Raw genomic sequence first — 15,736 nt, forward strand, 5'->3', positions numbered from 1 at the left:
AATCTATGGCAAAATCCCAGTGGGGTTTTTTTTTTTTTAAAGATTTTATTTATTTATTTATCTTTAGAGGGGAAGGAGAGAGGGAGAGAAACATCAATGTATGGTTGCCTTTTGTGCGTCCCCTGCTGGGAGTTGGCCTGCAGGGAACTGAACTACAACCCAGGCATGTGCCCCGACTGGGAATCGAACTGCGATCCTCTGGTTCGCAGGCCCGTGCTCAATCCACTGAGCTACACCAGCCAGGGCATCCCAGTGGGTTTTTGCAAGTTTGTTTTCCTGAGTGTGTGGGAGAAGAGGTTGGAGGCGGAGCCCGGGAGGGAGGCTCACCGTGGTGAATCATGTGAGAGTGCCCCAAGGTGGGCAGACGGGCTGAGCAGTCGCTGCCTCTCCATTCTGTTACATTCTCTGCCCTTTGCGTTGGGCTGATGGAGGAGGCGCATCCCGCAGAAGAGGGACGGGATCCATGTAGGAGACACGGTGTGTTTAGAGGGTGTGGGTTTGAGTCAGGGAAGGTCGCTGCAGGCTGAGGAGTGTTAGTGTTTGGCTGTACGTGGGGAAGCCAGGTAATAGACGGTGCCTGGGAAGCACTACTGTGCTTGGAGTCCCCATGGCCAACAGGGAGACAGGCAGGGCCAGGTCATACCCCACCTCTTTGACCTGAAATTGTCAACTCGTAAAAGATCCAATTTCCTCAACATTTATTATGGGCTGGGAATGTGTTCGATGCTTTTATACACTAGTGCATTGACACCTCACAATAGTCCTTTGAGTTAAGCATTGCTATGCACATGTAGCTATTTGAGGACACTGAGGTTCAGATAGGTTGTGACTTGTCCCATATGACACAACAGTAAATGCCAGAGCCAGATGTACTCATCAGGAATCTCCTGGTGACAAGGGTGAGACCCATCTCAATCTGGTGTAAGGAAAAAAAGAGATTTATTGACCTTGGTACTGAAAACTTCAGGGGCAGTGGTTTCAGGCATGGCTGGATCTAGGAGACAAATAATGTATCTCTCTACTTCATTCTCTTGACCGTAACACAGATATGCAAAGAAGTTTCCTAATAACTTGGGGCTCACAGCTTATGAGTTAGCAGCCCCTGTAAAAAGAGCACCTCTCTTTCTGGTGGTCCCAGCAAACCTCTTAGGCTGATTCTCAGTCAGCCAGCTTGGTCACATGCTCATAGCTGGACTGGACTGACCCCACGAGTTCAGGGTAAGATGTGTCCAACTAAAATCGTACAGGCTGAGAATGAAGGAGGGATGGTTCCTCAAAAGAAAACTGGGGCACAGTAATAAAAATGCTGACAGGCAACACCCACAGATGCCTATCATGCCGGACTAAACCAGGGGCGGGTTCTCAGCATGGATCTTAAAGAGAGATCCGTGGGAGCCAGGGCGCAGGGCATGGAGGGAGGACCCCTGGGCTGTGCACCTTCCCCATCGAGACCACATCCTTCCAGAATCTGTCCGTGCCCACTGCTTTAGCACCCAGACCTCCCCCAGCTCCCCCAGCCAAAATGGCCCTTTGTCTCCACTAGTTCAGGTAAAGGGCAAGCAAGGCCTGGTACTGCAGGAGAGACACAGGATTGGGTGGCAGAGGGACAGGCCATGTCACGATGGTGGCGGAGACTGGAGCCAGGCAGCTCCAAGCCTTCAGAGGGAGCACCGCCTGCTGACACCTTGATATCACCTCTGGCCTCACAACTGTGAGGGAAAGAGCTCCTGTTGTCTTAAGCTGTGAAGTTTGTGGTGTTTTGTTACAGGAGCCCCAGGAGGCACACACACCCCCCACCTTCGTTTTTGTTCTCAGCTCTAATCAGATGGGCCAGAGTGCGGTTTGTGGAACAGGCCTGTGTACCATGTGGTCTGTGGGCTTCCCCGCCGTCTGCAGCCTCTCCCGTTTCTTAGGCGAACCCCCTGTGATGCTCCAGGCTGTCTGGGCTGCACCCGGAGGAGAGGGTCAGGAACACCTGTGTCCTTGGAGGCCAGCGTAGCTGGGGACAGCCAGCCTGGGCATGGGGTGGGGCAGGGGCTGGGAAGGTCAGAGAGGGCCCTGGGGATGGCAGTTCCCTGACAAATTCTCAGGGACAGCAGGAGAAGGAGGGCGACAGGGGGTGACTGCCAGAGGGCCTGGGAGGGTGGCGAGAGAGGGTGGCGAGAGGGTTGGCAGGCAGGCATGCAAGGAAGGCTTCGTGGAGGGGACTCAGGGTGGGAAAACTTTGCCTGTGGACGGGGAGGGAGGTGGGTAGGCGGGCCCAAGGGCACTTAGAAGAAAACCAAACTCCTTTCTGTGGCTCACAAGACTCCTACACAGCCCCTCTTCATCTTCTGACTTCGCTCTGTGGCTGTCTCAGCCAGAGTTGTGCCCGACTGGCTCCTTCTCCTCCTCACAGTGTCCCCTGACCTCAGAGAGACGTCCCTGACCCCTGACTGACCTCTCCCACCCCCGGGGATGTCCCTCCCTGCTACCCTCTTTTATTCTCTCCTTTTTTTCTTTTATTTTTTATTTTATGTGCTTACCATTATGCTTTGTTAAGTTTTTCAGTTATATTATACAATACAATATTACATAAGTTTCAGGTTCACAACATAGTGATCAGACATTCATGTAACTTATAAAGTGATCTTACCCCGGCAGGTCCAGTGCCCATATGACACCGTACAGGTTATCACAGTATTATTGGCTGTATTCCCTGTGCTGTATGACCATCCCCACGGTTGTTTTTATAACCGGCAATTTGTACATCTTCCTCCTTTTCCCAGTTCCACCCAATCCCCTTCCCATCTTGTGTTTTATTCCCCACACAGAGGTGAGGGGAGACATGTGTGACCAGACTACTTACTGGATATGAAATTGTGTACTGTGTCCCTTCTGTGTACCGCCCCCCTCCTCCACTCATAAACACCTTGAGATCAGGGTGCCCATGTGTCTCCTTCACCGCAGTGGTCCTGGCACCTGGAGCAGGCTTCCACAAGACAGGGCTGGAGGGAGGGATGGCGGGGTGGTGGGATGGCAGGCACTCCAGGAGGCAGAAAAAGCAAGGAAGAGGATGTGTACATTTACACCCAGACACTGTGGGTCTTGAAGGGGCGAGGCTGCCCAGGATAGACCAGCTGGGCAGGAGGAGACAGGCGATGGAAGGGTTATGTGAAGGACGGGCAGGTTTGCTGTTTCAGGGGCTCTTTCTCACCTGAGTCCACCAGACACTGGGTCACCTCTCCTTCCCTGCCTCGTCAGTTCATTCATCCTCTCTCTCATTCACCCATTCACGCTCCTCCGTTCCCTCACTCACTCATTCATTCACTTGTATGTGACAGGCAGAGACCCCGGGAGGGCTGCCAGCACTCCACGTCCCAGGGCATAGCCCGCCCTCCATGGCTGTTTACTTAATTCTGAGCCAGCCCCTAACGTGGCTGTCCCCCAGGCCCTGGCATAGCACCCGGCAGGGAGGAGGGGTCCATCATGTACCCACCACACAGTTAAAATCCTAAGTCCTCCCCACAGCTCTCGAGGTGAGATCAGAGCCCAAAGAACTGTTTGAATTCACGCCTTCTGTCTCCTCCTCACTCTCCAAGCTCCAAACCTCCAGGTTGAAAGGCCAACGCGGCCACTTAATGGACGTGTGAGTTCGGACAAGTCCTTCAGCCTCTGAGCCACCATCTCCTCCTGGGCAGAGTGGGGTTAATGGCAGTACCGGCTTCAAAGTCGTGAGGGGTAAGGAGAGAACTCAGTGAAAAGCTCCTAGCATGTGCCTGGCGTGGAGTCAGCCCTGGCTACTCTTATCACTCGTCTCACACCCCTCTGCTCCCAGTTCCATCATACCCACTCAGTAAATCCTAGGACCTTCAGAGGAGCAGCTACGGAGCCTGGGCCCTTCAGTCTGCAGAGGAGAAGCCAGAGGGCCTAGTGGCCGACGGACCTGCTTCAAGGTCACACAGCCAGCCGGTGGCCCGGGCAGGACTTCAGCCCAGGACTCCAGCTAAGGCCCCTGCTCCTTCTGCTGGTCCTGCCCTCTGAGCCCAGCCCATAGCAGCCTGGAGAGGGGGCCTCCATTTGCCTGCTGGGACCCTGTCGGGCTTGGCAGCCTTCTTCTCTGCTCTCAGGAATCAGTTCCGTCCTGAGGTCCGTTTCATGCCCCACGTGTAATCTTCCCTACGGTGCTTATCATTAGTTCTGGGGCAGCATCTGCCTGGCTTTGAAGACTTGGGCAGGAGCCTGGCCTCACCATAAACGGCCTGAATTACATTTACAAGCGGCCTTTAATGCCCTGTGGTCTCAGCTTCCTTAATGGGGATTTTCCTCCTTCTTTTTCTCTCTCTCCTTTTTAATACGGTCACCGGTTTGGCTTTCAGATTGCGGTTTGGATTCCTAACAGAGAAGTCAAGGCCGTAGAATCCCTTCCAGATCGTCCCTCCCTCTCCCCCCTCCAACCCCCTCGGTCTGTGCCAAAGCCCCAAGAACAGAAAAACGTTGCTCCTGTCGGGATTTCAGCGGGAAAGAGAGAAGCCCTGTTGGGATTCCAAAACAGCTGAGAAAGGGCTTGTGCAGGAATTCTCCTCTGCCTCCACACCTGAGCAGCAGACCCAGGACCCTTGGGAGGGGGTGGGCAGGGGCCCAGCCCAGAGGCACAGCTGCCTTACTTACAGAGGGGTCTCTGGGGCGAGGTGGGGGGCCCAGGCCAGCATGGGTGAGGGGCCCTCCCACCTACCTCCGACCTCACCCACCACCATCCCTCCCTTTCCAGAACCTTCTGCACGTTCTGGAGGCTTCAATTGTTTGTTTTTCACTTTAATTTTTTAAAATTTTTATTTAATTCTTGTTCAGGTACAGTTTTCTGTCTTGTATTCCCAGCCCTGCCCCCCAAGTGCCCCCCACCTTAGTTATTGTCCATGTGTCCTTTATACTTGTTCATTTGAGTCCTTCCCCTTTTCCCCTGTGATTTTCTCCCCTCTGGACCCTGTCAGCACGTTCTGCATTTCAGTGTCTTTGGTTATATTTTGCTTGCTTGTTTGTTTTGTTGTTTAGATTCCTGTTAAAGGTGAAATCATATGGTATTTGTCTTTCACCTCCTGGCTTATTTCACTCAGCATAATGCTTTCCAGTTCCATCCATGATGTTGCAAAGGGTAGGAGTTCCTTCTTCCTTTCTGCAGCATAGAATCCATTGTGTAAATGTACCATAGTTTTTTGATCCAGTCATTGACCGATGGGCATCTAGGTTGCTTCCAACTCTTGGCTATCGTAAATTGTGCTGCTATGAACATCGGGGTGCATAGGTTCTTTTGGATTGGTGCTTCAGGGTTCTTAGGATATATTTCACTTTAATTGTTTAATGAAAGTTGCATATAACATCACTTCATTCCTTCATCTTCTCAATTGTTTCTTCCTTGTATTTACCCTTTTTCTTTTCTACTTGGCAAGATTTGGTTTTCCATTCAGGGATCTCTTGGTGGTCTTTGTCCAGCTCCAGTCTGGGACAGCCACCTTGCCAGGGTGAAGGCCCGCAGAGCAGTGGTACTGTTAGCTTTCTCCCGTGACGCGCCTTACCGAGACGACCCCTTTCTCCCCATGAGCCTGGACTGCTTTGCCAGTTTGCTGCCCTTTGTAATGTCCTCACACATCCTAAACTTCATCATCCTTTCAGATGGGCGTGGATCGAACCCTGTACTTCTGTCTCAGTTCTTTGGAAAGAAGAGAAGCCATAATCTTCCTGCGAATGTGGGGAGATGCACTGAAATGCCTTTTATGGCTCTTGCTGTAGTCACAAGTCACAAAGGGACGGAGCTGATTGCGACTGCTGGTGCCTCAGGGATTTTCTTTAACTGTTGTTTGTCACTAGTTTCATCTCTGCAAGTGGATCTGGTCCTATGTGATCTCTATGTCTATGTCTATGTCTATGTCTATGTCTATATCTATGTCTATGTCTATGTCTATATCTATGTCTATGTCTATATCTAATCTATATCTATGTTTATATCTTGAGATACCAAACTTAGAGGTTTGGCCAGTCTTGAGTTGGGGGGTCTAGGAAGGGGACCTAGTTTGTCTCTCCCCACCCCCCTCCTTTTTTTTGTCCCCCCACAAGACAAGAAAGGGCAGATGCCATCCTGGGGGGAATGGTTAAGTCACATTTTATCTGCTTTCAGGAGGAGCGCAGGGCAGAGCCAACTGTGCGCCCCAGTTCCTCCTGTGGTCTCCTTTGGTTTCCTCTGCTTCTCCGTTCATTCCCGCAGGTTCCCTCGAGATTCCTCTTGACTGCCGGGGTCACTGCGTCTGGGCGCTCTCCAGCTCCGGAGGGGTGACTGGCTCGGGGCAAAGGCGGAGGGACTGCCTGTCACTGGGCCCATCCTGAGAGCGGGTCTTCTCGTGCTGTGCGTGTGTTTGCGTGCCGTCCCCATGGCTGCACACATATGCTCCTGCAACATGCAGGCAATAAAGCGACAGGCAGCCAAAAAAGGGTGGGAGGCAAAGAGGCCAGGAATACCAAATCTGTGACATCTTCCCCTCAGAAAAAGCGGCCGTCTCCAGTGCCCTGATAAATCACGTTTTATCTCCTTTCAAAAGGAACTCGTGGTAAAGGAGCCCGTTTATCTCAGTGACAGTGTCCAGTCCACACAGTGTCGTCCCTCTGCTGGGAAGGTAGATGCTGCCCCTTTGCCTGGCCTCACAGAGAAAGGGAGGAAGGAGAGCTTGAGGGAGAGTCTCGGAGAGGAACGTGAGTGGGCCAGCAAGTGCCCACTGGACACCTACCTGCCGCAGGCAGAGCCTTGTGCTGGGTGGAGTGAATGGTGCTGGGAGAGGGAGGTGCTGCAGACTGCGGCCTCCCGTCCACACGGGGTGCGGAGAGATGAGAGGCACAAATAGGACCCCAGTCTCATGCAGCGTGATGCGTTAATTGCTTGTTCCCCCGGAGCAGGGCTGGTGACCAGAACCTGTCGTGGCAGGGAAGTCAGGGATGGCTGTGGCAGCTGCTATCAGTGCCCCCCTCCACTGCCCCAGCCCCCCAGGTCTCCTCACCATTCACCTCTGCCTGCCAGAGGCTGCTCCTGGGAGCAACTGGGGGCTTTGTTCGAGCCACAGGGGATACACTCAGCTAGAAGTGCTATGGAGTTAACGCACTGTGAAGTGCAATGACAAGCCAGGGGGTGGTGGATAAACAGCTGAGACTCCTTACCCTTGATTGGCAGAGCTCTGAGGGGTGGTCTACACGATCCCCCCAGGTTCCGAGACAGAACTTTGCTCTGGAGACCCACGGTGGTTAACGGGCTCTGTAACACTTCCTCCCCTTCCCCACCTTCCTTCCTAATCCCCCTGCTGGTACTTCCCAGGGTCACCTCCCAAATGGACAATTTGCATTCATTCAACCCCTAGTCTCTGAGCCTGCTTCTGGGGAAATGGCCTTGGGAAGCAGTGCCTTTCTTTGTACTTCACTTGGGCCGGGATGGAGGGAGCTTAAGTGGATTAACACGTGGTCTACAAGTTCCTTCACATACAGTGGTGGTTATCTCCATTAGGACTCCTTCAATGGTAGTGATGAAACTCCACCTCCAGCTAGGTTAAATAAAAAAATAATTGTCTTGCTTTATACACATAAAAGCACCAGGTAAACCCTGGGTTCAGAAACACCTGATCCAGGTGTTCAGATGGTATCAGAGTGATCTGCCCTGCACTGTCTCTCGGGTTTGCTTTTCAGTCATCAAAAACATTTATCGGCACAAATCTTTTCTCTCAGTTGGTTTCCTTCTTAGGCAAGAATAAATATGGCCACTAGAAGCTCCAGGTTTTCTTTCTTTTTTTTTTTAATTGATTTGAGACAGAAAAGGAGAGAGAAAGAAAGGGGAAAAGAGAGACGAGGGGAGAGAAATGCAGATTTGTTGTTCTGCTTCTTTATGCATTCACCAGTTGATTCTTGTACATGCCCTGACCAGGGATCAAACCCATAACCTTGGTATATCGGGACAATGCTCTAACCAACTGAGCTACCCAGCCAGGGCTAGAGTTTATATTCTAAAATTTAATGACTGTAAAAGGACTTTGCATTGATCTATTTGTTATCGTTGAATTCGGCTAGCCCAGAGGAGCTTTCTGAGAAGGTTCGAGGGGCTGGCGTTTCTGTGAGCCTTGCCCATTCCAGTCAAAGGGTCTGTCAGCCCAGCTGAGCAGTGGCCTGGACGTCTGCAGGCTGCCCATCAGAGAGGCTGGGGAGCAGTCAGGCTGGGGCAGCCAGGCCCCCTTGGCATTGGCCTGTGACGCCCTGGAAATAGCCACCCACCTAAACTAAGAATAGGAATTCCTGCCTGGCTGGCAGGAACTAATGCCGATTTCTCAAGAAGGGACGGGCCTGAAAACAAAACACAGCATGTGGGTTGGGCCATCCTTTGTATTTATTTGTGAGGCCTCTTGGGAGCTGCGCCCATGTCTGGGATTGATCCTGTCATTTGACTCACACAAGGTGACCTGGACAAGATGGCAGCCTCCAGGGGTCCTCATCTGCCCGAGAGGGCCTGGGCTCTCAGATTTGGGTGCCTCCTGCCCTCTGAAAGAGGTGACTTCCTTTGTTGCCTTGACAATGAGCAGAAGTGGTGGCCAAGGGAGAGGGGACCGAGGTGGTAGGGGTCCCAGGTCCCTGTGGCAGCTTTACCTGGAATCACCTGGCTCACGAGCATTTCTCTTCCAGGCAAAATCCTCTTCCGGAGAAGCCACATCCGGGACGTAGCTGTGAGGAGGCTGAAGCCCATCGACGAGTACTGCCGGGTAAGGCTGTGTCCGGGGCTTGCGGGGGGGCAGGGGGTCGCCTCATCTGCCCATCTGTGAAGGAAGGCTGTCTGTACGGACCCCCAGCTGTGTCCAGGAGCCTGGTGTTTCCTAGCCAGGGGGGTGGGTACGGGTGCCCCTTGGGGAGGGGCCACCCGCTGACTGGGCGGCCCTCTTCTAGGGCAGGACTGCATGAGACTCACAGCTGAGCCTCTACTCCTTCTGGGACGTGTCCATGTTTACAAAATGCTATTTTAAATCCCTTCCACTGGCTCGGAGCTCAGTGAAGGGGCTTCCTACCGAAGGGATTCTGTGGGGTGTGGCATTTTGCTGGGCACAGGAGAACTGTCGCTTTGAATTCCTTTTGAGATGTTGTTGGAATCGGTGCTGAGTTCAAGAACGTTTGATATGCATTATTCATTTATTCACAGAAGTCTTGATAGTCACAGATGTCCATGGACACATCTTTATAGATGCAAATGTGCCCTATGCACGCACACACACACACAGAGCACACGTGGGCATGTGCATTGAAACAGCCAAAGCCAGGAGCGGATTTGAGCGTGAGTGCAGATCGCGGGGCCCAGGACCCCCGCAGCGGGAGTGAGGAGTCTCTGGGTAGCTGGAGCTCCTCACTGGCTTCAGGAACTTGGGCAAGTTACCTCGCTTCCTGGAGCCTCCGTTTCCACATCTGCACTTCAGGGGGGAGAACGGCACCTCCGCAGAGAGAGTGCCGAGGATGAAACGAACTGACACAGAGGCACGGGGGACGCATTCGGCAGATGCTACGTGTTCGTTACTATCAGTACAAGGCAGGAAAACTGAGTGTTACCACTGGGCTTCACTGGCTTTATCGGAGATGGAATTTCTCAGTTAAACGAAAGCTACTGTGGAGTCGGACTCAAGGATCTTGAGGCGAGGCAAGCGGGGTGACGTTTTGTTGGGAGTGCCGGTATCCGAGCTGGAGTCGGATCCCACCGCCCCACCTGCTAGCTCTGTGACTTTAGAAGAGTTACTTCACCTCTCTGAGCCCCAGTTTCCTCATCTGTAAAAGGGGGGGTGAAAACAACTCTTTCACAGGGTTTGTGGAAGGGGTTGAGTAGGAGAACATCTATCCGAGTGTTTGTCACTCTGAAATATCCCGTACCCCACAGAGTGGTTGCCATAAAGTTCCATCACTGTGTTTGACAATAAAAATACTTAAATAAGAATCAGGTTCTGCCCTGGCTGGTGTGGCTCAATGGGTTGAGCACTAACCTGCGACCCAAAAGGTCACCAGTTTGATTCCCAGTCAGGACACAGGCCTGGGTTGCGGGCCCGGGTCCCCAGTTGGGGGCATGAGAGAGGCAGCCGCCTGATATTTCTCTCCCTCTTCCTTCCTTCCTTTCCCTCTCTCTAAAAATAAATAAATAAAATCTTTCTTAAAAAGAGAATCATGTTGCTACATTTAATAACTGATGCTCTAAGGCCTGTGGGCGACAAGCACTACCACGCACTCTAACCTGAGTCTGAGTTTCGTGACTGTGCAGGTTACACTGGTCATGTTTTGTGCCTTAACCTGAAAGGATGGCCTGATGATGAATTCCCTTAAACCAGAAGCTCCTTTCCTTCAGGTCAGGACAGGCAGACCTTGGAGATGCTGCAGGTTCAGAGCACTGCACTGAAGCGAGTATCATAATCTCTTTGCTGGTAGAGGGTCTTGCTTTCGCTTTGTGAAAAAAGGCAACATCTATTCAGCATGATAAAGCGAAGCACAATAATAGGAAGCATGCCTGCATTCAGCTTTCTTTTTAAAGGGCATTTGCCATATCCAGTTAAATTAATGGCTGCAGCCTGAGCTTTGATTTCTCTTTATTCCTTTCCCAAGAAGTTAAATAAATGGGCAAAGCTAATGGAGGAGGGGACTGAGGGCTAGAAGAGGCATGTTCCAGCCGGGATTCACGGCTCCAATGGCCTCGGTGGCGGAGCTCGGGCATCTGCAGTCAGTCTCTGTGAGATGGTCCAGAAACCGATAACATCTTATCTCCCCGGAGCAGGCTTTGAACAGGATTCCTGAGTCAGGATGAGATCCAGGGAGACTCGGGGGCCCCAGGGGTGCTGCTGCTGGTGGCTGGGGGCACCAGTTAAGTAGGGTCTGCAGGAGGAGGAGCCTCCTAACCTGATTAGCTCGGATGAGAAGGACTTGGAGCCAGGTGACAAGGGGCAATGTCATGGGGTCACCAAGCAGCCAGACATCTTACAGGCTGTATTTACCCTGAGAATGGTGGGGGGCAGGGCAGTGCAGAAGTGACCTTTAATTCTGCTGAATGAGAAAGCTGAGGTCTGTGGTCTGATTGTCTGAGACCTTAGGATGACCTTGGAATGCTCATTAGGGATAAGGCAATAATGGGTCATGGCCACAGCCACTCAGGATCCAGCATTTTCCTCAACATCACTGCTTCCCACAGCAAAGTCCACAGTCCGTGCCATGTATATTCCACTCCATGGCCAACCCTGACCTTGTCTGTGCCTGCCCTTAGAATCTCTGGGGGTTTTATTTGCAATGTCCTGCATAGGCAGCTCTGCTGGGCTGGCCAACATCTTCCTTGGACCTGCTAGACCCCATGCGCTTCGAGTCGGGATTTGCTGGGGATTCACACGCACCCAAAAATGTGAAGCTGGCTGTGCGCACAGAGCAGCTGGCTCCTGTACCAGGACACAGACGTGGAAAGTCTGACAGTGCCGTGGACCTCCCCAGACTCCAGGCCCCCTGCCCTCGCCAGCCAGGCAGTCCCCTGCCTCGTGGTGATTTCACAGCCCACGTCCCAATGTTCATTTTAAACATATAGGCAGCAGATTGGATGAGCGTCATGGAAAATTTCCCGTGTGCCAGCCAGTGATTGTTTTATGTGGCACTTGAGGGCCAGGTGTCTATCAAGAAGGGTTCCAAAGGCATTTCTTTGACTCCATAAATTAATTTAATAGGCAACATAGTTATGTGGTTAATATTTAATGGTTCCGTGGCCTCAATGAGTTGAAAACTTCCATCTCACTAAGAAGCATGAGCTACACGTTAGGGGCTCAGACGAACAATTTTGTAAGTGACGTGCTTTACCCCATCCTTGCCTGTGAGATACATGTTCGCAGCATTTGTGTAGGGGATGATATAAATATCCCGGGGGTGGGGGCGCTGGGGGTAAAAGGGTCTGAGAATGACCCCCCCACCTTGGCCATGTTAGTGACGTCTATACGAGCCTCTGTTTCCTGGTGGGCATGACAGTTTTTTTGCTGTCTGAAAGCTGAGCTTTCAGCTTCCATTATTCTGCTGTCAGCCATAGACTCGCTTTCAGGGTCAGTGACTTTCTTTGTGGGAGGGATGGGGGGCGGGCTGTATCTAGACAGGGGCGGGACTCCAGACCCAAAAAGAGGGTCAGCCTGTAAAGGGTAAGGACCCTGCACCCGACCCTCTGCATCTCGAGGGCTCATTCATTTTGACCCTCATTTCATTCCCAAGCAGAGGCCATTACTTGTGGTGGTTCTGGGTCCCAGGTACTCTCCCTCCCACTGAGGGGATTTTCCGCCATGGCCTGCCACTGGTTCTCATTAATGAAGAGAAAGGTTGGTGTTGCAAGGCAAATGGACTCCTGAGAGAGGCACCCAGGACCCCTGGCATGCTCGGTCCCAGAATGGCAGTGACTCCATGGCCGATGGGGAAGGCTGAGGCAGAAAGCCAAGACAGATCAGTCTTTGCCTCCCCAGTGCTCTGCTCCTCTGGGGGAACCCAGTGGGTAGAAGCTCTTTATCTGCTCTGGTCCAGACAGATGCAGGAGAAGGAGTTTCCGGCCTGTCCCTTCCTTTTTCAAGGCCCTCGGAGGAGCCCCATGGTTCCTAAGAACCTCTAAGCAGCTCAGCCAGGCCCTCCGTGGGGTACTTCCAAGTGCTGCTCAGGCTGAAGCCCCCACCTCTCTCCTTCTCACCCTGAGGTCCAGTCTCCCAGAAGTGTGGCCGTTCCCAACCAGCCAGGCCCCCTTAGACTTCCGCCCCTGGCCTGTGCTAGCCCCTTGCCTGGGGAAGCAGTCAGATTCCATGGTGCCCCTTCCAGAAGCCTCCTGACTCCCCAGGGACAGCTGACCACTCACTCCATCTCTCCCCCTCCCCAGAAAGCTGTGCTTGCTGCCACATCACACGCTTATTCCCCATAGGGGTGTAATTTCTGGGTATTCACCTTCTCCAGACCAGAAGCTCCCATTATCTTTGTGTCTACACGGACCAGCAGGAAGCGTGGCCCCACATGGGTGTCCAGCCCATATCTGAGGACAAGATGCAAAGATCACATACAAGCAGAGGAAGCCTCTGAAGAGGGTGACATGTCCCCAAGGCCCCAAGGTGCTAGGATACCTTGTGAAATGGCTTAAATGGCAACCACAAATCAGACACTATTTCCGTTTCAAAAGAATTTGCTGCTTAAATCTTTCAGAAGGAGAACTTGTGTGTTTGAAATACTCTGATTTACAGAAATTCAGTGAGCCCCAGCTTCCTAAAAGGTGACTTAGGAGTCAGGGCAGGATAGAGGTGGCCCCAGGAGTGGGAAGGGGGGCTGAGTCGGGGGTCAGATGGGCAGAACTCCACCCCCACCACACACCTCCACCCCACCCAGAGTCGTCAGGCTTTTACCTGTAAGATGCCCATTGACCAGAAACCACAGTGATGCTGCGGAGAAGAAGGGTAACTGTGGAGGCAGCACAGAGGAGGAGGTCGGACAGAGCAGGAGGCGCTCAGGACTAGGCGGCCTCGTTTGAAGGCTTTCTGCCGACTCGCTTTGCGGTCTTGGGAAGTTACTTGACCTCTCTGTGCTTGAGTTTCTTCTAATGCAGAATCGGCATCATAGTCAGACCCATCTCTTGGAGTTAATGTGGTGAGTAAACAAGGCAGCGCCCTAGGAGGTCACTGCGACTAGTAAAAGCTGGCCTGAACGTAGCCCCGCAGGTTTCCTTCCTGCGGGGCTTCTCAGAGCCCTCGCCACGATGGTGAACCTGGTAATCTCCCAGACCAGAGGCGGGTCTCCAAAGCCTCCTTCCACATGTGCCCACAGAACCCATTTTGCCTCACTAAGCAGGGATTCCAGGAGGTATAGCGTGAGGTTTCAGAGCCAGTCTGTTTTGTCCTTAGAAGAAACGACAGAGAGGTGAGGTGAGCCACCTAAGGTCTCGCAAGCGTATAGGGCAGGACTGACACTGGAACCAACGTCTGTGGACTCCGCTTCCAGTGCTCGTTCTGGTGTGCCTCACTGCCGTCACCGGACGACTGCCAACGACGCGGACAACAGTGCCACAGCTGACATTGGCAGGCACTGTGCTGGGCTCGTCTTACTCGCTTAACCTGAAGGCAGGTGGTGCCATGTCAGACCCACTGCACGGAGCTCAGAGAGGGTGCAAAATGCATTCAGCGTCACACAGCCTGTGAGCAGCGGAGCCAAGACCCAAACCCAGGTCTGTCTGGTCCTGAGGCCCCAACTTAACCACCTCCTGGCATATGTCTTGAATGTCCAATGGCAGAATTTTAGGCCTGAGCCAGGCAGGGGTGGTGCCCCAGAAGTACCCTTGTGTTGGTCCCCACCTGCTCTTCCCAGAGTGGCTGGGTGTGGGGGTTCCCCGGCTCTGGCACTCGTCCCGAGCCCAGGCCTCCGGGACTGCTCAGCACCGGCTCTCCTGCCAAATGACTTTGGCCAGAGATGGGTTTGGCGGCAGCTCTGATGGGAGTTGCTCTGAGCTGAGAGCCTCTTGTCAGCCTGAAATCAGGACGAGCCCTCCATGTGGCTCCCCTCGGGGCTCCCTGTTAAATAAAGATGTCTGCGGTGGCTCCACCAAAAGGCCCCTTTGTCTGCAGCCCTCAAAGCCCACGTGTCCTCTGCCCCCAGAATGCCGGTCTCTGTCGGCATGAAGAGCTGCTGTGTTCGCCACTGGTGCTGGGGGAGCCGTGCCTGGCCGGGGTCTGCGCCTGGGTGGGTGGCAGTGCGCTGGGCTGCCTGGAAACCCGCCTGCATCTCCGCCCTGTCCTGGAAGGGAGGTGACCCTGGCAGCGACTCTGCATACAGCCCGGTCCCTGGTTATGGGTTCCTCCTGCCCATCGCTGCCCATTAGTGCTCCCTCTGAAACCCTCCTGCATCCTGCCGGGAGCACTTGGTCTGCACATGCCCGGTGCCCACTTCCCTTTCTCTGTTTCTCTGTGTCTCCCTCTCTCTGCCTTTTTCTTTGTCTCTCTCTCTCTCTCTCTCTCTCCTCCAACTTTCTGTCTCTGTTCCTCTTTCTGCCTGAGTTTTTCTTTTCATTTTCCTTTTCCTTCTGTCCTTCCTCGGGAAGGAAACAGCACATTCCACATGTGTTAAATGAAAACCTGAACTCTATGCAGGCAAGTCCTACCCATTCTACCTTCTGAGCATAGGGCCTCATCCTGCCACTTTCTTTCACTGCAGTTCACCCCCCAACAGCCTCTGTGTCCCTCTGATAAACAGAGACAATGACCTCTTCCTCGAGGCCACAATGGCCAACACATCCTCGGATGTGCTCTTATGGGTTCGGGACTGTGTCTGGCTCCTCCCTGTCACACCAGGGCACAGGCCTGTGCCAGGCACAGCCTGAAGAGCCTTCCTTGTCTGTCGGGTGTTGGCGAGCCGGGGGCCTAGGACGTAGCCCAGTGTGTGGTGGCTGCTCATTCCATTTTCACTGCCCTTCGGTCCTGTGCCCTGGCTGTCCTCTCGGAGGTGAGCTGGTAGAGGCCCGAGGGGAGCCACAGGCTCTGAAGGAACTGCCGGGGGGTTGTGCGACTCCGTCCCACCTGCCGTGTGTGGCAGGGCCTTGTCTCATCCCTCCCGGCTGTGGGTTTGGCGCAAGTAGGGCCATTGTGGCAGGATGTCTGATGTTCGGTGCTTCACTTGAATGTCACCTGATCCGCTCAGAGAAGAACTAAACCACCCCCTCCCTCCTCCTCCACGCGGTAGC

The 15,736-nt window shown here is 53.2% G+C and overlaps 1 protein-coding gene across 5 annotated transcripts in view; it reads left to right on the plus strand.

Annotated features, from left to right (window-relative positions):
• The window catches only part of SH3PXD2A (SH3 and PX domains 2A), a 225,695-nt gene that overhangs the window by 100,265 nt on the left and 109,694 nt on the right, over positions 1-15,736 (plus strand). For all 5 annotated transcript variants that reach the window (XM_037064009.1, XM_037064010.1, XM_037064012.1 and 2 more), the window contains one exon: positions 8,683-8,759. In XM_037064009.1, the coding sequence (XP_036919904.1) occupies positions 8,683-8,759 (77 nt within the window). The remainder of the gene's footprint in view (positions 1-8,682; positions 8,760-15,736) is intronic.

This window comes from Sturnira hondurensis, unplaced genomic scaffold, assembly GCF_014824575.4.
Source record: "Sturnira hondurensis isolate 20B ecotype Veracruz unplaced genomic scaffold, ASM1482457v3 Scaffold0014854, whole genome shotgun sequence".
In the NCBI taxonomy this organism is placed as follows: domain Eukaryota; kingdom Metazoa; phylum Chordata; class Mammalia; order Chiroptera; family Phyllostomidae; genus Sturnira; species Sturnira hondurensis.